This window comes from Anguilla rostrata, chromosome 17 (genome assembly GCF_018555375.3).
Source record: "Anguilla rostrata isolate EN2019 chromosome 17, ASM1855537v3, whole genome shotgun sequence".
NCBI classification, from domain to species: Eukaryota; Metazoa; Chordata; class Actinopteri; order Anguilliformes; family Anguillidae; genus Anguilla; species Anguilla rostrata.
The window spans coordinates 17672880-17697431 of NC_057949.1; the positions used below are offsets into that span (position 1 = coordinate 17672880).

At 43.8% G+C, this 24552-nt stretch overlaps 1 protein-coding gene across 1 annotated transcript in view; it reads right to left on the reverse strand.

The window, feature by feature from the left end:
• Positions 1-375: 375 nt before the first annotated feature.
• Positions 376-24552, reverse strand: part of LOC135243817 (voltage-dependent T-type calcium channel subunit alpha-1H-like) — a 55172-nt gene continuing 30995 nt past the window's right edge. The window contains exons 20-33 of the mRNA XM_064315882.1: positions 23466-23592; positions 21718-21843; positions 20645-20734; positions 19314-19506; positions 15207-15358; positions 14454-14563; positions 11364-11497; positions 10747-10817; positions 10226-10304; positions 9289-9410; positions 7362-7649; positions 5258-5426; positions 4693-4853; positions 376-4564 (exon numbers count right to left, since the gene is read on the reverse strand). Coding sequence (XP_064171952.1) covers positions 3410-4564; positions 4693-4853; positions 5258-5426; positions 7362-7649; positions 9289-9410; positions 10226-10304; positions 10747-10817; positions 11364-11497; positions 14454-14563; positions 15207-15358; positions 19314-19506; positions 20645-20734; positions 21718-21843; positions 23466-23592 — 2977 coding nt within the window. The 3' untranslated portion in view covers positions 376-3409. The remainder of the gene's footprint in view (positions 4565-4692; positions 4854-5257; positions 5427-7361; positions 7650-9288; positions 9411-10225; positions 10305-10746; positions 10818-11363; positions 11498-14453; positions 14564-15206; positions 15359-19313; positions 19507-20644; positions 20735-21717; positions 21844-23465; positions 23593-24552) is intronic.

The following is a 24552-nucleotide window of genomic DNA, read 5'->3' on the forward strand; positions in this document are numbered from 1 at the left end:
TGAGCACAAACACATACAAACTGCAGCACTAAGCACAAACACATACAAACTGCAATAAATAGAGGGGAAACAACACGTTACCAACATTACTACTATTACTACTACCACTGCAGAACGACTACTAACTACTACTACCACTGCCACCACTACTACTAACTACTACTACCACCGCCACCACTACTACTAACTACTAACTACCACTGCCACCACTAATACTTACATCTATCACCGCCACCACTACTACCAACTACTAATTACCACTAACTACTACTACCACTGCCACCACTAACTACTAGCTACTACTATTACTACAACTAATACTAATAATAATAATACTAATAATAATACTAATAATAATAATAACAAAACACAATATATATTCAGAATGAGTCAATAATTTAATTTTGAAGGTAAAATACAGGAAAATGTACATGTTGATTTGCACAATGAGATCAGGTATGGGAGTCAGTGTTAGAAATGCACCAGTCTGCATCAGCAGTCACAAGCTTCCCTTGCATCACTGAATATCCTTATCGAAAGTAAACTGGCCTGCCTGTCCTATCAGACATTTTAAAAGGGCCTGTCAACTCCAAATAGGTTCTGACACATTATAATGTGTTTTAAAGCTAGTAAGCATTTTAAATAACAGTAGTAAAGAATAATAAAAATGCATCATTACTTGTGTAATTATGACTGGCATAATAAGTAATGTTTGTACTAAGACACACAATGCAAATATTGTAACTATAATCAGAAAAAAAATGTATATCATTCATTGGTGTAAAGTGAATAATCAAACATAAAACATATGATTGTTTGGTTCATGTATCATGTGGATCAAGTGGCAAAAGTTATTAAATTATCTCAAGTTATTCATGCAAGCAATGCTGATTATAAACCAGCCATAATTAGGGTCTGTCAAACAAATTAGACGGTGTGAAAGAGAGACAAACAGAAACCAGCATTGACATAAAGATGTCATTTTAAATTCCTTTGATTCTGTTCAAAATGTTTCATTGTTTTTGCTGTAGGAACAGAGAATTATTTCAGATCAGTGTAATTTCAAACAGTCTGCGCATGTTAGCCTTTCCATATAATGCAGTATACGGTGATAAAACGTACAACCTGACACACAACCACCATCAATTACCACAGGAGCTTCACTCTTTATGGATTGATATCTCCCCACCATTTCTTAGGTAAAACAATAATGCATTCTTCCCTTTCAAAACCCACATCCTTTCATACTCCATACATATGGCCGACCATTTATCGTATGCCACATAAGCACTATTGCAAAAAAAAAAAAAAAAGACAAAAAATGAAGCTATACTCAAGTCCACAGCATGCTTGGTGCTTTTTCAAGTGTTCCTGAGACCATAGAGAAGACCACCAAGGCATGCGGTGAGTTCATAAAATCACATATTGATCATGCAGTGTGTTCTGAAAGCAATAAGAGGCAGCTGTGGCTAGCTTCTGTGGCTAGCCATCAGCATACAGTATTTATGCACAAATCTCCAAGCCTCTGGGTATGTCGTCATGCTCCAGGCCCCAAGAGATCTTGTTCTAAAGCTTTTGAAAAAACCAGTTCAGACAACCTAGTTCAGCTGGCTCACCCAGGACAAACTTTTAATCGATAATAACCTTAATCAATAAATAACTGCTTCACGTGGAGAAAAATGCATTTTAATCATAATGTTTCCCCATTGCTTCTTCTGTATATTCATCTAGGATAATATCACTGAAATTATTATGGACATTTGTCATGGTCATTATATCGAGAGAAATCTCTTCATCTTCTGTTGTAAAAGAAAGAGATGAGCTTAACAAAGCAAGCTATTAAAGTGTTTCTGCATAAAAAGCTCTGGTTATACTCATCGTATAGTAGGTCAAAATTCAGTCAGTCATTTGACAGTTTCTTCATAATCCAGAGTCACACGGCTTCATTATAAATATTTCACATTCACAATTTCTATACAATAAATCCTTCTGTATAAGCAATTACTCTAATGCCATGTAATGATTATGTGCTGCATAAGAAGCAGAACAGGGATATTTAATGTTTGTATGCAACATTAACATCTTACTTTCCTTCACAGAGAAAATAGTACAGTATTGTGCAACATGACCTGATTAAAACAGAAAACAGTGACCTCTGACCTCTGTCGAAAAGTCACCAATCTAAAGGCAGCATATAAAGGCTGAAACTCAAAATCAAGTAGCTTTGGTGAAAAGAGGGACCAGTTTTCCTTCCAACATCATGACTCATCCATAAAAATGATTGCTATTGTACTGAATACAGAAGAGTTGTACTCTCAAGTGTTATTAAAAACAAAGACATCTCTTTCTGCCAAACATAAAACAAAACTAGCTTTTCATTTCTCGCCTTGCGCCCCGATGACTTATGGAACATGACACGTCTGAGATCAGAGAAGGAAAGTGTAATTAATGGTACAGAGGATGTCTCTCGCTACTGTGAGAGAAACCTGAGAATGGTGTAGAGACACGTGAAGGACATCTGCATTACAGATCAATTCAGGGTTTATGTGCACATGAATGGACTGCTCTAGCCACTAACACACAACTGCTTTCAGGGTTAGCTACATAAGAGTGGGACAAAGGGAATAATATTTATCATATAAATGCAAGAACTTTGTAATAATATCAGTTCTTTTAAATATGTCCGTCATAATTTCAACAACTCTACAATAACTACATGAATCATATTATCCTCTTAACACAAACGGTTTTTGTATTAAATTCGAACTGAACTTCAATTATTGCACTCAGATCACAGGATTTTAGTTTGGTTCTCAGAGGAATATATAAAGGTTCCAACGCTCTCCACTAGGTAAAAAAATAAAAGTAAATTTCAGTGTGTATCAGTAGATCACAGCAGGCTACTATCGGTCAAACTGCTGTTTGAAACAAATAAAAAAAAAAACCTGTACATTCACAACAGGACAACCAAACACCATTCAACTTGAAATTCAAATTGATATGTGCAAAAGATTAGAGATCTCTATAAAAATATGTGTATATGAATACAGCCATTTTCTTACACTGGTACAATATTGCCCTCTATTTACACTACAAGATGTACAGAATATGTACAGATTCTATGCGCTAAATGCACAGTCCCATCGAATGTAAATAAAGAAAAATCCATCAAAGTTCAATACAACCCAGCACGCATCCTGAACCCAAATCAATGTGATTGAGCTGTGGAAGGAGGTCCCCGAGTTCAATCCGAAAGCCTGAATTTGCATATCCCAAGACGGATCCCGGCGTCGGGTGCGGTTCATCAGCGCTCTCCTCGGGTCGGGGGGTGGGGCGGTGGGTCACAGAAGGCAGCTCTATCCGAGCGGCTCGCGTGAAGTCCTTCAGGGTTCAGCCTCGGGCGCTCTGGCTACACCACCGAATCGCTGGACTGGGCGTCCGTCGGTCCCGCCACGCGGATCAGACCCCTCTTCCTCAGAGGACTGCTGGCGACGCGGACTCCGCCCTCCAGGTCCTTGATTGGCGGGACATTGGCGCCGCCCTCCGGCCTGGCATCAAAGGAGGAGGAATGCGTGGATTGGTCACTGTCCGACAGAACCTCCGACATGCTGCTGAGGGAGCTGATGTCTGATTGGTCGAAGGAGAACTGAGGGACGGGCAGGCCGTGCTCTGCCTGGGGGTGGGGCTCGATCAGGGGCTGCTGGTCCTGCAGGTCCAGCGAGTCACGCTGCAGGGCAGAGTCGCAGGACGGCGTCCGTCTGCGCAGCAGCATGGTGCTCCCCGGACTGGCGGCGATGGGCGGGGCCGGGGCAGACAGCTCCGCCTCCAGAGGCGGGTCCACGGAGATACAGGGCGGGCTCATCTTCACCTTCCTGTGGTCGGGCAGACAGCCGGGGGAGGGGGGCGGGCGGCCGTGCGGAGAGGACCCCCGCCTCCGCAGCTCCCCGGGGCCTGGGCGCCCCCTCACGGCGGGGCAGATCTCAATGGAGTGGCGGCGGGCGTCGTCGGTGCGGGACGGCTTGGCCAGGAGGCCCCCGGGGGACACAGCTGCCTGGCGGGTCCCCAAGCAGGGCCCCTCGGGCCCGTGGGCCAGCAGGCTGGAGGCACTACTGCAGTTCTTGAGCGGGACGGGGGGCGGGGCTCCCAGGGAGGTGTAGGGGGAGAGGGAGTGGCAGCGCCCCTCGGGCTGGCGCCTCCTCCTCCAGGCCTGCGCGGAGCTGTTGATGCGGCGGACCTCCTCATCGGCGGGGTCGTAGACGGAGCCGCCGGGGTCGGCCTCGTCGCTGTCGCTGCTGCTGCCACCGCCGCCGGCTGGACCGGACGGCCTGCAGGGGGCGCCGTGCTGGGTGCACACCTGCGTGTACATGTGCACGCGCAGGCTGGCGGCTCGGGTGCGGCGGAGCACCAGGGGAGAGCCCTGGGGGCTGCAGGGGGCAGAGAGCCGGGGCACTGGCAGGCTCAGATGCCCCGATGGGGGCACTTTCAAATGAAGGCTGTCACTGGACCACCTCTCCAGGCCATCCTTTGAGTCACAGCTTTGTACATCAATGGAGTCATTTTTAACCTGAAAAAGACAAATAAGCAAACAATGCCAACGCATCAACAAAGACTCCGATAACACAGCAGCAAACACATTCGGTGTAATTTAATCACAATTAGGGCATAAAAGAGTGTGGATAATACAGGTTGTACCTGTCTGCAGAGTGACTTGCTGAGGCTGGAGGAGGGGCAGAGATGTGATTGGCGGGTCCTGGGCAGGCTGTGGTTGCAGTATTGGACCTGTGGACACGCCCCTGGGACCTGCAGCAAGAAGCTTCCCACACAGGGCTGAGAATGGACTGAGGACATGGAGCCTGGGCAGACAGAGGGACACACTGTAACTGGGCTACATCTAAAAACAGACAGGCTTCTTGAAAGAGCACGTGCTCTTGGAAAGAAAGCACTGCTTGCTTGAATATATTGCCCAAAAAATACAATATCTCAAATACTTTTTTTGAACAGGTGAGTACAAAACATAAGAAAAACAATCACTATAAAAACCATCAACAATCGATAAAAACAAGCAAGCGGTAAGTAAAGTACAAAAAACATAAAACAATCAATGAAAACGATCAAACAATCAAAAAAAAGCAATAAACCCTAACAGTAAACTTTTAAACTCAGTACTCAAGCTGATACAATGGCAATGCATGGCACCCACGTTCTTTTATATTCTATTTGACAGAATGAGAGTGTCAGGCGGGCACTGCCCAGGTACCTGAGCATGGCTTCCCTTGGCTGGTCTCCACCTCGGGCAGCGGGTAGGGGGCGCTGGCGGGCCTCACCGGACGGAACATATAGCTGTCATTCGGCAGCGAGTGCATCCTGGAAACGGACATCTTCCCCACAGTCAGAACGTTCTCCTGCGGACTGTACAAGCTCTCGCCCTGCAAGCAGACACAAACACATTCACACATTTATGTATCTCAGTTTGTACATATCATGCGTGTACTTTCTTTAACACGCTGCATGTATGTTGGCCCGACTGCAGATTTTGTCATACAGTATACTAGCATTTAACCTTTCAATACATAATCACTTCACACTTTGTTAATCTTGTTTGGAATTTTGAGACGTTTAGAGACAAACGTCACAGTAGTGTCTTGTTAATCTAAATGAAAGTACAGTAATATACAAGTGAATGGCATCCGTTATAAATCCAGACAGACATCCAAACAACCAGCTCACACTGATATGCAGTTCATTTCAGCACCGATTTACCAAGACCTGTAGCACATGTAAAACTTTTTAGCACACGCAAAATCAATAACATGACCAATGACTGGTTATGGTGTTTGTTTCGCACCAATAATTGTTGTGTTAGCAATTTAGCATGTGCTAAGTGTTTTTTGCTCCAACCTATATCCATTGAATTTCAGAACTCCAAGTTTTGTTATACATTGAATTTAAGTATTTCTAAATCACACTGATATCCATTGAATTTAAGTGTTTCTTAATCACACTGGTATCCAGTCAATTTCAGCACTCCGCGTTCCTACCAGGCTGCACCTTCCCCCAGAATTGCATTCGGCAATCTGCCATGATGCCCATGTCAGTCTAAAGCTGAGGCATCCTTTGCTGACTGTGCAAAGCCATGCTGCGAACAATATATTGGATAATCAGACAGACTGAGCCTTGTCTGGGAAAGAGATGAAATTTCCTTCTTGGCCCAGTTCTCAGGCCACATAAAAAGGTTTCCTGGCGTACAAAAGAGAAATGGTGCCACGTTTGTTGTGCAGGCTGTGGTCCCAGTGTCTCTGTGTCTGAGAGGCTCTGAAGCAGCAGCTTTGCCCTGCCTTTTCAGAGGCCTCCAACACATCTTCATTACCTCACCTTCCTTTGGCATTAGCATACACTGAGCAGGGTTATGCCAGTGCGCCAGCCTCCCTTTGGCATTAGCATACACTGAGCAGGGTTATGCTAGTGCACCAGCCTCCCTTTGGCATTAGCATACACTGAGCAGGGTCATGCCAGTGCACCAGCCTCCCTTTGGCATTAGCATACACTGAGCAGGGTTATGCCAGTGCGCCAGGCACCAGCACAGCAGCTACAAGGCACAGTACAGGCTACAGTAACAATGGGAAGCTATCGGCTGGGTGGACAAAATCTGCACCCTTTCCCCATCTCAGGACACTGCACTCTTTCAGAGAACTGCATTCCTCTCACGTGCTTTAGTAGGTTAGCAGTTAGCACCAGGGTGGATTTCACACCAGAGGCCTACGGTCTTTCCAAGAGATTAACAGGTCATCTCTGAGCCACAGGTTTTATTGATCCAAGAGCCTCATCCTGTTGATTCTTAGAGCAGCTGGGAGACTCTGTACAGTTGAGGGTTCACAGCCCACAAAGAACAGAAAACCAGTGAGGGTTCTGTATATATTTGCCATTATGTGTAAAGCCAGGTACACAGGTGGCCCCTGTTACCTGTTCAGCTGAGCCAACGCATGGAATCCTCTGAAGAGCACTTGACCATTGAGCGCTCAGTTACCTTTTCACAGGTAATACCGCCCTGCCGAAAATTCCAGCTGCGACCAGCTGGGATTCTAAGCTGGTTTAAAATGGTTTAAGCTGTTGTTTTCGACACTTTTAGCTCGTCATAGCTGGTCTGCGGCTGGTCTCGAGCTGGACAAAGCTGGTCAAAGCTGGTAGAGTAAGCTGGTGGACTAACTGACTAAAAAGGCTGATCAGCTGGGGAACAGCTTTAACCAGCTTGGCCAGCTTAGGCTCAGTTAAGCTGGAATATTCAGCAGGTAGGTGTGGCTCTACATCGCATTAGCTGTCCATATGAGGTGAGTCAGGGAACTGCAGAAGCACCATCCCCTTACCGGGCCAGGTGAGTCGGGGTGCGGCCCCATGTAGGTGGCGCTCCTCTCCACCGAGGCGGTGCTGAGCCGGCGGGTCATCTCCATCTCCATCTCGATCTCGGCGTCCATTTCGGCGTCCTCCCGGGCCTCCTTGTTGCTCTCCTCCAGGTGCTTCATAAGCACGGCCACCACCACGTTGACCAGCACGAACTGGGCGATCAGCACGAAGGTGACGAAGTAGAGCGGAGAGATGAAGGGCAGGTAGGTCAGGCAGTGCTTGTCCTCAGGCCTGCACTCCCGCAATGTGTCCTGCGTGACAATACAGTGCATGTTCAACCTGGAGAACATCACTAAAACAGTGCATGTTCAACCTGGAGAACATCACTAAAACAGTGCATGTTCAACCTGGAGAACATAACTAAAACAGTGCATGTTTAACCTGGAGAACATCACTAAAACAGTGCATGTTCAACCTGGAGAACATCACTAAAACAGTGCATGTTCAACCTGGAGAACATCACTAAAACAGTGCATGTTTCACCCAGAGAACATCACTAAAACAGTGCATGTTTAACCTGGAGAACATCACTAAAACAGTGCATGTTTAACCCGGAGAACATCATTAAAACAGTGCATGTTTAACCTGGAGAACATCACAAAAAAAGGGCATGTTTCACCGAGAGAACATCACTAAAACAGTGCATGTTTAACCTGGAGAACATAACTAAAACAGTGCATATTTCACCCAGAGAACATCACTAAAACAGTGCATGTTTCACCAGGAGAACATCACTAAAACAGTGCATGTTTCAACCGAGAACATCACTAAAACAGTGCATGTTTAACCCAAAGAACATCACTAAAACAGTGCATGTTTAACCTGGAGAACATCACTAAAACAGTGCATGTTTAACCTGGAGAACATCACTAAAACAGTGCATGTTTCTCCCAGAGAACATCACTAAAACAGTGCATGTTTAACCTTGAGAACATCACTAAAACAGTGCATGTTTAACCTGGAGAACATCACTAAAACAGTGCATGTTTAACCTGAAACATCACAAAAGGCAAGGGGCAATGTGTAACCTGGAGAACAAGGGTCACTGAAAACATGCAGTTGTAACCTGGACGAAACCTCACTACCGTGCAGTTTACCCTGTGGACATCACTAAAAAAGTGCATGTTTAACCTGGAGAACATCACTAAAACAGTGCATGTTTAACCTGGAGAACATCACTAAAACAGTGCATGTTTCACCCAGAGAACATCACTAAAACAGTGCATGTTTCACCCAGAGAACATCACTAAAACAGTGCATGTTTAACCTGGAGAACATCACTAAAACAGTGCATGTTTCACCCAGAGAACATCACTAAAACAGTGCATGTTTAACCTGGAGAACATCACTAAAACAGTGCATGTTTAACCTGGAGAACATCACTAAAACAGTGCATGTTTAACCTGGAGAACATCACTAAAACAGTGCATGTTTAACCTGGAGAACATCACTAAAACAGTGCATGTTTCACCCAGAGAACATCACTAAAACAGTGCATGTTTTACCCAGAGAACATCACTAAAACAGTGCATGTTTAACCTGGAGAACATCACTAAAACAGTGCATGTTTCACCCAGAGAACATCACTAAAACAGTGCATGTTTAACCTGGAGAACATCACTAAAACAGTGCATGTTTAACCTGGAGAACACCACTAAAACAGTGCATGTTTAACCCAAAGAACATCACTAAAACAGTGCATGTTTAACCTGGAGAACATCACTAAAACAGTGCATGTTTCACCCAGAGAACATCACTAAAACAGTGCATGTTTAACCTGGAGAACATCACTAACTAACATGTGATCCGTTGCGATAGTGATTCCTCACACGCCGGCGTGGTCCGCTGTGACAGTCATGACATGACCAGGGTATCGTGACGTGCGCGTACCTTCATGATGCCGTTCCAGTTGTCCCCTGTGGACACTCTGAAGAGGGTGAGGAAGGCCATCCCAAAGTTCTCAAACGTGGCATGTCTACTCAGGCCCTCACAGGGGTTATCATCAGTGCACTCTACAGCAGGAAGCAGAACAAGGATAAATCCCATCAGCAGCAGCCCTACCATAGAATGTGTATCTATTTTTGTATACAAACCTAATATAGTGTTTTGTAGATGTTCCAATGACCTTCGGTATGCACTTACTGTACGTCGCTTTAGATAGAAGCATCTGCTAAATAGATGTAATGTTATGTATAGTATCTATGCACGCACAGAAACCTAATATAGCATTTTGTAGTTGTTCCAATGACCTTCGGTATGCACTTATTGTATGTCGCTTCGGATAAAAGCGACCGCCGACTAAATGTGATGTAATGTATAGTATCTACGCATGCATACAAACATAAATGTGCACGTGCGTGTACGTATATATTTACATGGCATGAATGTGGTTATATGTGACAGCGGTCGTGCACTCCGCTCTCTCTCAAAGGGGGAGGGAATAGCCTTCGCTTCCCAGCTATCAGGCCCTGAGACTGATCTGAAGTGCCACTGCCCCGGGCACAGCTTTATTCTCCCGCCACTCCTCTGATAATGGCGGCTCTTCACAGAGAGGTCAGGAGAGCAGGCGAGCGTCTGACTGCAGGCGGCTCCAGGAAACTGGTGCCGGTGCTTGAGCTCGTCCTGTCAGCCCGTCTCAACGGTCCACTCACGGGATCCATCAGATCAGAGGAGTCTCGGGTGCACTTGTGCAGAGAGGACGCATCGCAATGCGCGTACACGCGCCTGTGCGGCTGTGCATTTAGTGTTTAATCTGCCCGCTGTGCTCAGAGTAGAAGAATGAATAAGAATGCAGCACAAGTGTGAAAATGCAGCTCGCTGCACTGACCCAGTTTCCCAAAAAGCTCCACACCCAGTGCAGCGTATATGAAGAACAGCAACATGAAGAGTAGACCCAAATTCCCAACCTGAGAGAGAGAGAGAGAGAGAGAAGGGTTGAGGGGGAGGGAATGACAGAGAGAGAGAAAGAGAATGAGTGAGAGGGGGGCAGAGAGGAGAGAGAGAAAGGGGGCATGGCAGAGAGAGAAAGAGGTGGGTGGAGAGAAGGGGAAGAAAGAGAGACAGAGAGAGGGGGGAGATGGGGAGGGCGAGAGGGAAAGAGTAGGGGAGAGAGAGAATCGAGGAGGGAAACAGAGATATGGGGGAGGTAAACATAATCTGCAAAGCAAAAAATCTTGTGCACACGCAGACATACACAAGCATGCACACACAGACGCATGCACACACACAAGCACACACACACACAAGTGCGCACACATACGCACACACACGCATGCACACAGACACACACACACGTACACACGCACGAACTCACACACGCCCACACACGTACAGACAAGGGTATGTTACCTGCGGCAAGGCTTGCATCACTGTGTCCAGCAGAGACCGCATCCCTGTAGCCATTTTCAACAGCTTCAGTACTGAAGACAAAACAAGGCCAGTGAGCATTCATCTGAAACACTACAGCAGTGTGTTACCCTAAACACTGCAGCAGTGTGTAATGCTAACATTGCAGCCATGTGTAATGCTAAGAACTACAGCAGTGTGTTACCCTAAACACTGCAGCCATGTGTAATGCTAACACTACAGAAGTGTGTAATGCTAACATTGCAACCATGTGCAATGATAACACTGCAGCCATGTGTAATGCTAAGCACTACAGCAGTGTGTTACCCTAAACACTGCAGCCGTGTGTAATGCTAACATTGCAACCATGTGTAATGCTAAGAACTACAGTAGTGTGTTACCCTAAACAATGCAGCCACGTGTAATGCTAACACTACAGAAGTGTGTAATGCTAACATTGCAACCATGTGCAATGCTAACACTACAGCAGTGTGTTACTCTAAACACTGCAGCCATGTGTAATGCTAACATTGCAAACATGTGTAATGCTAACACTACAGCAGTGTGTTACTCTAAACACTGCAGCCGTGTATAACAGCAGTAAGGCAATGCTCCTTCACCTCGGGCGATGCGCAACACCCTCATGATGCGGATGATGGTGGGGTTGATGGGCAGGGCGGCGCTGCTCTCGATCTCCTCCAGCGTGATCCCCATGATGGAAAGCCCCACAATGGCCAAGTCCAGCTGGTTCCACCTCGGGACGGGAACAGACACGCCAATCACTCACTGGCTATTGGAATAATCCACCATCCCAAACCACTCCTCAATTACTGTTTTATATAAAACGCTCTAACATTCTCTCAGTTTGTTTTGCTGCATTCTCTATGACAGCACATATGTGACTGTAGCTTTGCTTTGCTCTAGCTCTAGCAGTGGTTTTCTGGCTATGTTTAATGCACCTTCTGTAAGACAATTGGGCGAAAGGGTATCATGCCTTCATTCTAAACCGCGATTCTAAATGCACATTGAGGAGTGCAGAACATTCCCTGGAACATTGAGGGGGACTTAAATTTCCCCATTCTTAAAAATTTAAGGAGAGAAAAAAGAATGGAATCATTCTGTGAGGCTCATCTGTGGCTCCCAGGGGGCAGTATGACGTGCATGTTTGTTTTTGCCAGGGTTTTCATTTCTATTGTAATGAACTGTTAAATACTCCCACCACAGTCATTCACATTTATACAACAGATGGACGATCACATTTCCGAGGCCACAATGTCATTCTTACACACACTTCCCACCGGCCCAGTGAAGTCACAGAGCTCATACAATCCCGATGCCATGTCAGATGACAATAATATGTTATTAAATATTTTATGAAATGGATATATTGGAAGAGACCTGACCAACAGACCTGTCTCAAATACATATTACATGACTAATGTGAAATGATTTAACTATCACCATTTCAGGGATAAAAAGGCAATGATTTTTTGTGTTCCTTTATAATGCTATTACAATAAAATAACTGATAATGAAAAAAGTTTTACTACTATGCAAAGGCTTTAAGTATATAAAATACCCATTAAATCCAAGATGTCTGACCAACTCTTCCTTGTATAGACCAGGCTGATAAACAACCCACATTATTTGACAGCAGACTGAGATAATGGACTCCACTGGGATAGCATTAGCCACCTGGACACACCACAGCTCAGGACACTGCTCTTCAGTCTGGTGCCATGGGAACTAGCCTTCTTAAACAGGATGCCATCTTGCTATTTAAATCTCTCATTTTATGATAACATCACAACAGCATCCCTTAATGAAGGTCTTTTCCACAGAGATAATAGATTGAGATAATTACCCGTTGGTGACAATTTATCATTTACCAGGTCACGTATGTGTGTGAGTCAGAGCAATGAACTATCATCATATGAACACCAGGCAATTCATCAATGAACATTACAATTTTTTTTCAAACTTAAAAACTGCATAATAAGGAACAGATTGAATTAAAGTATGCATACAGCTATGAACAGCATAAAAATATTTATTTAGGCGTAAATGGATACTTTCAACACTCAATTTCAGCAACCCAAATACCAATGAATATATCACACATGGTAAAAGTAAACATAGGTTTGTTTTATAAAAATAAATAATCAATATACTATTTCCTTCACTGACAAATAAAACTACTCGTCAGGGAGGTCCATGGAGAAATGAACAGATTTGGAAAGAAAATATCACCAGAATTATATGCGGTAAAAATATGCATGAGCTTGAAAATGGTCCAAAAAAGTCCATGCATAATTTTCTGACTCATATGCCCTTTGTATATTTCTTTATAAAGGACTTACAAGGATACGCTCAGGCGGTTGGCCTGAAGTTAATCTGTTCCTTTTCCACTCTGACGGTTTGTACGTGTCATTACTCCCAGATGGAGTCTCAGGTTGATTAGTTAATTGTCACTGATGTGTAATTATCAGCTCTTTCTCTGTTCATTTACAGAAAAAGACGACGCAAATGGTGTTTGCGAGAAATTCCCGCTAAGGCATGCTGAGCACTAAAACATTCTCTCTCTTGTGTGTAAAAAAATCGCATAGAAGACTTCTTGCATATAAGTATGAATGAGAAAGACCTCTAAAAAAGAATGCTGCATCTTTAACAGTGTTCCAAATTAGCACTGCATCTATAACAGTGTTCCAAATGAACATTGCACCTTTAACAGCGTCCCAAATGAACACTAAATCTTTAACAGTGTTCCAAATGCACAGCATCTTTAACAGTGTTCCAAACGAATGCTGCATCTCTAACAGTGTTCCAAATGAGCACAATCTTAAACAATGCGAAGCTTTCTGTGAGTGCTCCATTCAACAGTTAAGCCTTCAAAATGTTTTCCACATACAGAATATTGGGAAAACAAAACAATATGCTACTGGACCTTGCTGATGGTGCCCTGGTATTGTGAGTATCTTTGCAACAATCTGCCTAAACACATACATTTTCCCCAATCACTTAGTACCACTGAAACTGGCTAGAAACTTGCTATATGACTCCATTGTTGTTGTTGTTATTTAATGGGAACCTAACAACGATCATTATTAATTTTTATTATTAATCATTATTAATCATTATAACTTGTTGCATTCAATCTAAACAGGGACTGTGATCCATGGAACACCAATCACCTCCTCTTCAGGAATGAGTGGATCCTAATGAGAGCCTGGGGGGGGGGGGGGGGGGCATTACATACATAATGAAGACAAACTTTTACTACATGATCATATAAGGGCTCGGCTAACGTGACCACTGGGGAAATATAACTAAATATATGTCATACATTCATCTTCTGACTTCCTGTGAAGAAACAGAGCTCTCCGTGAAGCACCACCTCCCCGGGGCCACAGGAGGGAAGGGAGGTGATGTATATTTCTGCACATTGAGAGCGACAGGAAGCCATTGGGGCCTGGGGATGTTTTGGCGCATTATCCTTAGATTTCCTTGAGGCCGCTCGAGTCGAAAAGAAGAGCGAGCGGTTGATGGCGGGGTAGGAGACCCACGTGCAAGCTGCACAGAATGGCCATGTGATCACGCAAGAGATGGGGGGATGGGGTGGTTTGTGTGTGCGTGATAGCTTTTCCGATGCACAGAGCGACCAGGTAATCAAGCAAGCAACTCTCTGTGTGTGACTTTAAGAGTTGACTTACCTGTCTTTCAAGAACCTGGTAAAGCCGAAAGCAACCAGCTTGAGCAGAGCTTCAAGGATAAATGTGATGGTGAAGCCATAGTTGCAGTATTTCAGAGCCTCTTCAAGGTACTGCAGACAGCAAGATCAACCATGTGGTGAGTTTTTAGCCAAGCACACCCAATGCCCTTAAAGTCACATATACAACATATGCCCTACATACACTATGTGCTCTACATATCCAATATGAAAAATATGCCTAATTTGTTTTATAGGCTGAGTATCAAGCTAATGCTACACAACTGCTCAAATGACTATTTAAGTAGAACTTGTAGTATATAGCATCCTCTAAAATGAGACATCACAGAAAATACAGCAAGAAATGAAATTGAATTGTTGTTATGAGGCATTTTCCCATTTGGGAATAAACAGACTTACAAAAACAAACTAGAAAGATAAGATTGCCAACAGCAGGAAAAAGTGACAGGTGAATAAATTAAACCAAGTATACCAAAAATTATTAACAACACAAATCAATTCCACTGCACAACAGAAATAAATACAGATAGAGCTACACAGGCTCCATAATGAGAAACTAGACTCTTGACAATTGAAGGAAAAAAATGTCCTATCAGAGTGAATTTAATGCAGAACATGCTGCTGTGCAGGCTGAAGTGCGAATTCAGCTGCTTTCATGCAGAAATGTGTCACATTCAAAACTGCCAGAGGCCTCAGCAAACACGTGTCACATGACCTGAGGAGGAGGAGGAGTCACCTGGGGCTGGCTGTAGTGCTCCATGGACATGGTGACCACATTGATGGCGATGATGAAGGTAATGAAGAGGTCCAGGTAGTGGTTGGTGCACAGTGTGTGGATATAGAGGCGGGCGGGGGAGTAGTCCGCATAGTAGGGCCGCTGTTGAGCTTCTGCAATACACAAACGCATCACAAAAGGACAAGAGCAGAGGGAGAGAGAGAGCACATTTAAGTCCCGCCTCCACTATTAATTGCACCAATGGCAAGCATTAGACCATGTGGCCACCTGAACATTTGCGAGCACAATATAGCATTTTGTAAAACGGTGAAATACATCGAGGAAGGGGTTCAGGAAATTAACGTTCTTTTACTGAGCATTGCATTGCGTTGCAGAGGTATCAAATTGAGGGATCTTCTTGTGAAAGAATTACAAATTCCTACGCATGTGGACTGCACGCATGTGTTCCCAGACTGTGCGTGTGTGTGTGTGTGTGTGTGTGTGTGTGTGTGTGTTTGCGTGTGTGTGTGTGCACCTGAGTGTGTTTGTGTGGAGAGCTCATATTGTTTCTGAAATGCTAGTGACTTTAGTTCTGCCTACATCAGGCTGTAGTTAGAATTAAATGTATGAGACATGGACATCTAAATAAAGCTTGACTATGTAGAGTTAAACCAAATTAAAAGAAATCTGTGAATATGAATGGTAGTGAAAGCATTTTTCTGGACAAAGCAAGGGCACTTCAAATATAAGGTGTTCACAAAACATATTTTCTTTGTTTTTCCTTGCTGACTGACCCTAGGGTGCCTTATTAAAAATTAAAGTGCAAGAGCATTAATAATGAATATCTGCACTAAGGGTGAGATAAAATGAAATATCTGGTCAACACAGGAGCACAAGTTAAGGGCCACATTAGAGACCATATCTATATATGCTCATTAGCATGTAGGCCAGACTAAAATAGGAACACTGATAATAATTTGGCCCAGACTCACTATAACTGCATTGTGCCGTTTTACTGAAGTTTTCTGAGCAATGCGATGAAGCATTACAATTGGTCACGAATACAAAGTTCTCTTTTTTTTCTAGATCAATTATCAGTAACTGCCAAGCTCATAATGCTGTTTAAGAAACAGAGGCTTCAATTTAGTCGCTAAAACGTACGGCCAAATCACACTGCGGTTAGACTGATCTTGGCACTTGCTTTCATGCATGGTTTTCATGCACCTACTGTATTAGTACATGCAATATGAGTAGCACTGTCGTACGGTGGCTTAATAGCCAGTAATTGCTGAGTAAATTGTTGGTACACAGACACAGTAATTTAATATATTCAGTTGATCATTGAGGTCAGAGATACTCATTACTCATTTATCCCTGCACCAAACAGCACTAGTAACAGCATTTAATTTCAGTGTAATTACTATTTTGCAGTTTTTTCATTTTGTAATGACCACACAAAAAGTGCAGGAAACTGGATGCAAACATGATTATCTTCTTTTTTTTTTTGTTCTACAACATCTTTGCGATAATGTTCAGCACAACCTACAAGGCTACCGTCTGTGATGGAAAATTGGTAAAATCTATTTGTAATGCTACAACATAACCTTAAACACCAATTAGATGTGTAGGAGTATGAACAACTGACATACTGAATTACTGCGTGAGAACATAGTGGACATTTATATGGTAAGCACTTGCTGATACAATTTCTGTGATACTGATACAGGAAGTGCCATCACTTCTAAATATTACCATCTTCAGCCAGAACTATGAAAATATTTAATCTCCTCACCTCATCAATCAAAGGTAGACATACCATCAATACAAAAAGAGCATACACTGCAGTGGCAGTCAAATGTGAAATGACACTGATAAAAACACTAATTAGATTTGGTACGATCAAGTGTAACCACGACACAAGTACTATAGACATTAACATGTTTCACGTCCACTTCAATTTGAAGTCTGTCTTCTCAAAGATATTTTCTAGTAATCGCTTACCACAAGAAAATTCCTTATGAAAAAGTTAAAAATTTACCACCTAGGAAAATATTTACTAAAAATGCCATATATATGAGGAAATATATAAATTATTTCCACTTTTATGCATGCCATTCACACTTACATATTACAGTATATATTCTGAAATCGAATTAATTGTAAAAAATATTCAACAATATTCATTTGATGAAACGACAGATAATTGTCAATAACTGACATAATTTGTGTAAAATATATTTACTATTGTGTAATATATATTTAACATCCCAATAAATCAAAATAAGCATTCCTTATATTTTGTAAGTGACATCCTACTATACCATAGAGATTACCTCCATTCCCTGTTTATAATCTGTTTCAAAATAACCAGTAGAACATCTGCAAAATTTTTGGGTCAATCCTGGAGGGCGAAGGAAATGTTGTACAATTCCATCAATATGCCTTTTGTTCAAAGATTTTTTCAAGAGAACAATTTGAAACGCAGGTACGCCGTATTAATAAAGTTGATGGCACCAAATATAGATGATGCCAGGATCTGAGAAAATGTTACACTGTGTAATTTTAGTCTGCGTATGAAATGTCATCCTACTCCCTAATATTGCTGCTAGACAGCAGAAAACAGGAACCAAGAGGGAGATGAATGTTGTCAAGTAACAGTAATTCAGGACAATAGAGAAACGGTCACCTTCGTAATATCACACTTAGCATTCAAACTTCACTGTGAAAGACAGGTCTAAACCAATTCAATGAGCCTCTTGTCCCCATACCCCTGGCAGACTGAAGGACCGCTTCTGCTCTGAGGTGGAGAATGGCTCCATCCCATTTCTTTTCTCCTATATAAACTTCAAGTCTCCGAAGCTGAGATCCTTTCTGTCCTCGGCTGTTCATAACAAGCGCGCCATCTCTGGTCGACCGCGGTAGCGCAACAGCGTACCACACCAGTGATTAAGCCCCCGGCCGAATAACCAGGGAATGGATTACAGGACATGTCATGTCCACACATAAAACTGTCCAGTTGTTCAAACTGTGCCATCAATCAGGAAGGCCACTGCTTCAGGGTGCAAGTGCCTTTGTGCAGAAACACTGTTTACCTTCCTGTTCTGTTTACTGTTTATTCCCCCCACCCCCCACCCCCCAGTTCTCCCCAATTTAGAAAAGTACACTTTATCCCTAATGAGTGAAAATGCTACTTTCTCTGCGGCCCAGCTGCTATGCTGTAAGAATATGCAAGGATGCCATACTTTACCGGGCAGAGCTCTCCAGAATTTGAGACATGCCCTCATGCAGCACCCCCACATGAAAAAGTAATTAATCTTTATAACAGGTCTGTCAATATCGCAAATCATTAGCTAATAAATTAGCTAGCACAATGAATCAAATTCATTTATCTTTATATCAGGGCTATCAATACCACCAATCATCATTAAATGGCTTAGCTAATAGAATTAATGAAATTCCTTCATTGTTTTAATCACAATTAATCATAGTCCTCATAATTTTCCACAGCCCATTTCTCATCCACAGTTTATGGTCACTCCTAAATTAGCTAAATTTAAAAACTGCAACTGAGCACAACTCATTTCAAACCACAGGATAAATTGCTATAAATGTATTTTTTAAATGCCATGGCACTCCCAGTTAAAATATCAAATCCAAGCCAAGGATTATACTGAAATATATGTGAAAACATGCCACAAATCTGCCAATTATTGGCATGCAGAATAGCCCGTAAAACTACACATTACAGGGTACGCTTGACAATATGTACAAAAAATTACATTTAAGATTGCACTATATAATTGTGGCAATACTTAGTCTGTTTGTAGGTTAATACATTCTGTACCTTTGGGAAAAAACTGTACTCGTTGCATTTTGGATTTGGTATTGCTGGTATATCAGGGCGATACTTTTTCATGTGGGGTTATAGGAGGTTGCATGCAGGAGCATGCGCTGGAACTCAATCACTTTGCTGCACCTCTGGAGGGTGTGTGGAGTTCCCCCCCCCCCCCACCCCCACCCCCCATCACCCCCCCCCAACCTCCTCTCTTTCTTTTGTGCGTTCAGGCTCTGGATGCAGGCAGGACTCAGAAAGACAGAACTACCGACCGGACCCGCACGCTCCCTTACTCCTGCGCCTTTTCTCCAGCCTCTTCAGACGCTTCTCCTCGCGCAGACGCGCCTCTTCCTCCTCCTGGTGCTGCCGGCACTTGTGGAAGTTCTCCACCACCACGCCCACGAACATGTTGAGCACGAAGAAGCTGACGATCAGCAGGAAGGAGATGAAGTAGAGCAGCATCCAGGGGTTGTGGTTCCGCACCGGCTGTGGGGGGGGGGGGAGAGAGAGGGAGGGAGAGAGGGACGGCGGGGGACAGGGAGAGGGAAAGGGGGGAAGGGAGGAAGGGAGACAGAGAGGGTGGGTGAGAGGGAGGAGGGACGGGGAAGGAAAGGGGTAGAGGGAGGGGGCGAGAGGGAGACAGTGAGGGAGCGGGGAGAGGAACGTAAAATATTTAATGGCATTAGCCCACTAATTTCACCAGAAAATAACTTGCCATCTACATCCACATTGCAAGAATTTCTCGCCATGCCTTGGACCACTTATTTGGTAGCAATGATTTGTGAAATCGTACAACTTCAAATGGCCAGAAACTGTAACGACTGTAACTTCTCTTCAATCTTCTTCATTTAAAGTGAAAGCAAACCGCAGAGTCAAGGCCCGCCTCTATTTTCATGCGATTGGACAGCGGAGAAAAGAATGACAGTGATGTAGGTCGCTTTTTTCTCAGCGCGCTTCAAAGCGGGATAATTTTCTGCTCCATGCGCACCTAAAAACAGGGAGGCACCCTGGGCAGACAAACGTGGAGCCCCTGGTGTGTAAAAGCAGCGCAGACAACGCTTCAAAAACCTCAGAGAAAATAATTAGAAAAACGGCGTCCCCAGCTGTCAAAGCGCATCCGAGGTGAATGCAGCCTTAAGCAGTCAGTACAGACACAGTACAGACACAGCACAGACACAGCACAGACACAGTACAGACACAGTAGACACAGGCAGCGCAGCTCTCTACGCGTTTAAACAAACAGCAGCATAGTCACGTGAGCTTGGCTTCAAAAACAAAGCCAGTTTACAGGTGCCGTTTTTTAAATGTATTCATGCATCATAGACGCATCTGTTATGTTTACAGGTGCGATTTTCGAAATGTATTCATGTATTGTAGACATCTCTGTCAGCTCGAATTAAATGCGTTCAGTTTTGCACAGGTGTTACATAAAGAGATGAATTTTGGCCGGCTAAGTTCCTGGTTGTTTGGAGGCAGACGGGAAGCTGGGACTCGTAGTTTTTTGCACACGCAGCTTCTCGCACGCTGTTGTTAGGGGAGATCGACGGTCTCCTCAGCCCGCGGCAGAGTTATGTCATCCAGAGCATTCGGTTCCATCCCGCCTGTTGCCATGACAACAACACACCTGCTGGTCCACTGCCACCGCGTCCAGGCCGTCGTACATGATGTTCACCCATCCGTCCTTGGACGAGAGAACGAACAGGGCCATGAGCGCCTGAAAAATAACCGCAGAATGATAGCGTTAGAACCCAAACCCCACACAATCCCCACACTCAAACCCCACCACACTCAAACCCCACACAAACCCCATACTCAAACCCCACACACAGACTCTATACACAAACCCCACCACATTCAAACCCCACACAATCCCCACACAAACCCTAGATACACCCCACACAATCCCCACACTCAAACCCCACACAAACCCTAGATACACCCCACACACAGACCCCACACACAATCCCCATAGAAAAGCCCACACACAAACTCCACAAAAACCCCACACAAACCCCACACACAAACCCCACACACAAACCCCACACTCAAACCCCACACAAACTCCACACACATACCCCCACACACAATCCCTACACACAGACCCCACACACAAACTCACCACTCAAACACCACACACAAACCCCACAGAAAATCCCACACACAAACTCCACACAGAATCCCTAAAAAGTCATTTCGTATTTAAAGTACATTCAGGTAAATATATATTCACTATGACTAATAGCGAAACATCAGTTGCACAGCAATACAATTCTTTCATGTGCTACAGCAGTAATTCTCAATGTGTCCAGCCATTTCTCTTTGACTTTTTAGGTCATGTAGTTCTTAAACAGCAGTCAAGATCATGATTGATAAGTCAATAAAATGTATTGCAAAAACATTTAACATTTAATCAGATCTACTGCTTTATTCAGCAAAAATAAATGAAAGATAATTTGCTTTTGACACTCATAATACATGAAGCATCTATGCTTTCTCCAACGCTCTCTTGTATTACCTGCTGTGTTTTAGAACACAACTCATTTCTAACCAGAATTAAATTGTGCATTAAATCGATTGCAACTTTGTTAAAGCGGGACTGTTCATTCCAAGGCAGTGTCACTGCAGCTCTAGATTCATTTGTTTTTGTCTCTGTCAGACACATTGTTCACACCACGAGTTCATAATAATCCACCTCACCTGTCCAAGGTTGTCAAAGTTGTATTTCCTTCTGATCCAGCGGTAGTTGGCCAGCAGGCAGTCGGACTTGTTGGTGACGTTCCTCAAGTCATGTCCTTCACAGTGATAAAACTTCCCCTTGAACAGCTACATTCCACACAACAATTAGGCCTCGATACAATCATCCAGACACAATTTCATCACTTAGTTTCATTTATAAATTATTTATTATTTAAACACGGGCACAAAATGTACCGCAGTGGTCAATAACGGTTTTGAAAAGTGTTCCGAACACAGTTCAGGCATGCGCTATATAAATCAACCGAGTGGCTCTCCCTGTTCCAGGTTTTAACTACATCTCCCATGAATCCTGAAGAATCTCAGCATTTTCCCTTTAAACACGAGGGCAGAGCAGCTTCCAATGCCATCTCTCAGAGCAGAAACTCTAATGGGAATAGAATCTCTGATGTGAGCAGAATCTAATGCGAACAGAATCTTTGAGCATAATCTGTAATGTGAACAGAATCTCAAAGGTAAGAGTAAAGTGTAATGTTAGCAGAATCTTTGAGCAGAATCTCTACTGTGAGCAGTATCTCTAAGGTAAGCAGAATCTCTACTGTGAGCGGTATCTCTAAGGTGAGCATAATTTCTACTTTGAGCAGAAACTGTGAGCAGAATCTCTAATGTGAGCAGAAACTGTGAGCAGAATTCTATGTGAGCAGAAACTGTGAGCAGAATTTCTACTGTGAGCAGAAACTGTGAGCAGAATCTCTAATGTGAGCAGAAACTGTGAGCAGAATTTCTACTGTGAGCAGAAACTGTGAGCAGAATCTCTAATGTGAGCAGAAACTGTGAGCAGAATCTCTAATGTGAGCAGAAACTGTGAGCAGAATCTCTAATGTAAGCACAAACCCTAATGTGAGCAGAACCTGTAACGTGAGCAGAATCTCTAATGTGAGTGTAAACTCTAACGTGTGCAGACCTCATTATGCTCAGTGACCCTGTTCTGCTCTCCCTGCTCCCCTGCTTTAATGATGGATGTGTGGCAGGAGGAGTAAACACAGCCTCCAACCTCCTGAACCCTGATTCGTCTGAACCCTGAACCCTTCTGGGTCATGCAGCTGCTAACGAAGCGTGTGGACCGTGGGTCCCCCCCCCCACTACAGATGCAATGGTACCGTTTTCAACGGGGCTCAGCTAACTGTGATTGAAACATTGAAACAGGGCGGATTTGGTTGGTGATTCATAGCTGTTCGTGCCAAAGGAGGGAATAAATTCTGACAATGTGATGCATCAGACTGGAAGCACAGCTGAATTATCTTTTAGGAAAAAAGGGGGAACAGCAAATCCCAGTGCTATGGTGATGCAGCTGACCTACATCACACACAAATGTGTCTAAATTCAGAGGCATTTAGACATGAGAGGCCATCCTCCTCCCTCTGCTTGCTAATGAGTCCAAAACAGGAGCACACTCTCCAAGACTCCAGTGCTCACTGCATGCAACATCTTCCTGTCTCGGGCTTAATTCTGTTTGTTTGTCATTATGAGTTATGACCCTGCTGTTTTACTTGTGCCAGTCTAGGGGGAGGGGTGGGTCAGTGGGGAGAACAAGGAAGGGATCACAGGCGTGTCCTGTGGGAGGTGAGGGGGGGGAATGTCCTGTCGGAGGCGAGGGGTGTGTCTAGTGGTGAGTGAGAGGGTATGTCCTGTGAGAGTTCAGGGGGCGTGTCCTGAGGAGTGGTTAGGGGCGTGTCCTGGCAGGTCCTTACCTGCACCCCGAGGATGCCGAAGACGATGAAGAACGCACAGCAGATGAGAACGATGTTGCCGATCGGTCGAAGTGACGTGATCAGTGTCTCCACCACCAGCTTCAGGCCTGGGGCTCGACTGATCACCCTGAGGTCACAAACACACACAAACACACACACACACACACACAAACACACACACACACACACAAACACACACAAACACACACACACACACACACACACACAAACACACACAAACACACACACACACATTTGAATTGATTTGGGAAATATACCTTATTGGTCATTGGCCACTGGAATGTTTCTCAGCCACTGGAGTTTTAAGTGGTTCAGTCAGTTGTAATCTCAGAGTAATACACAGATACATGTAGGACAAGGCTAAAGAGTAATTGCACTCACTGTTTCAGCCTGGCTCCACCTACTACACAATTCTGAAAAATGCATCCTGGGCTGGGTGGAGAAGGTGTGTCCGTCTCATTTGCATAAAGCATTCTATATGCAAATTATTTGTACATAGTAGAGGTGCCTGGCTCATGAAACTCAAACTGTCAAAATAGGTGTTGCAGATCAAATACGAACCAAGATTCAGCACATACATTTTGTCCCTTAAATGTTTTCAAACATATCTTAGTGGACCATTTAGGTGGAATATGAAAAGTTTTATGAACAGGCCACCATGTTTCTCCAGTTTGAAAAGCATTGGGCCAAAACCAATCTAGTGCCGGCAGTGTTCCGTCGTATAAAAAAGTAAATAGACAAATGTGTGGGCGGAAACAATGTTCCAGCTGAATATCTTCATTGACATCTACATGACATAGTAGTATCTCCAAAGATGTACTCAGATATCTTGGTATGTACTCAGACGTTTTATGCCAGTTTCTTTCTGATAAAATGATATCATTTCAGAAATTCTGAAAGAACGGCATGGATTAAAAAGTTTCATTATAAGGTAGGCATACAAACATGTTTACAGCTTAAAAAAAACTGATCTAGGGTGTAATTACCCTTTAAGTTTAGTTCTCATCACTGGGTAATACACAGGTACACATGTAGAACAGCCAGTGCTAACGGAAGCCAGGCTGTG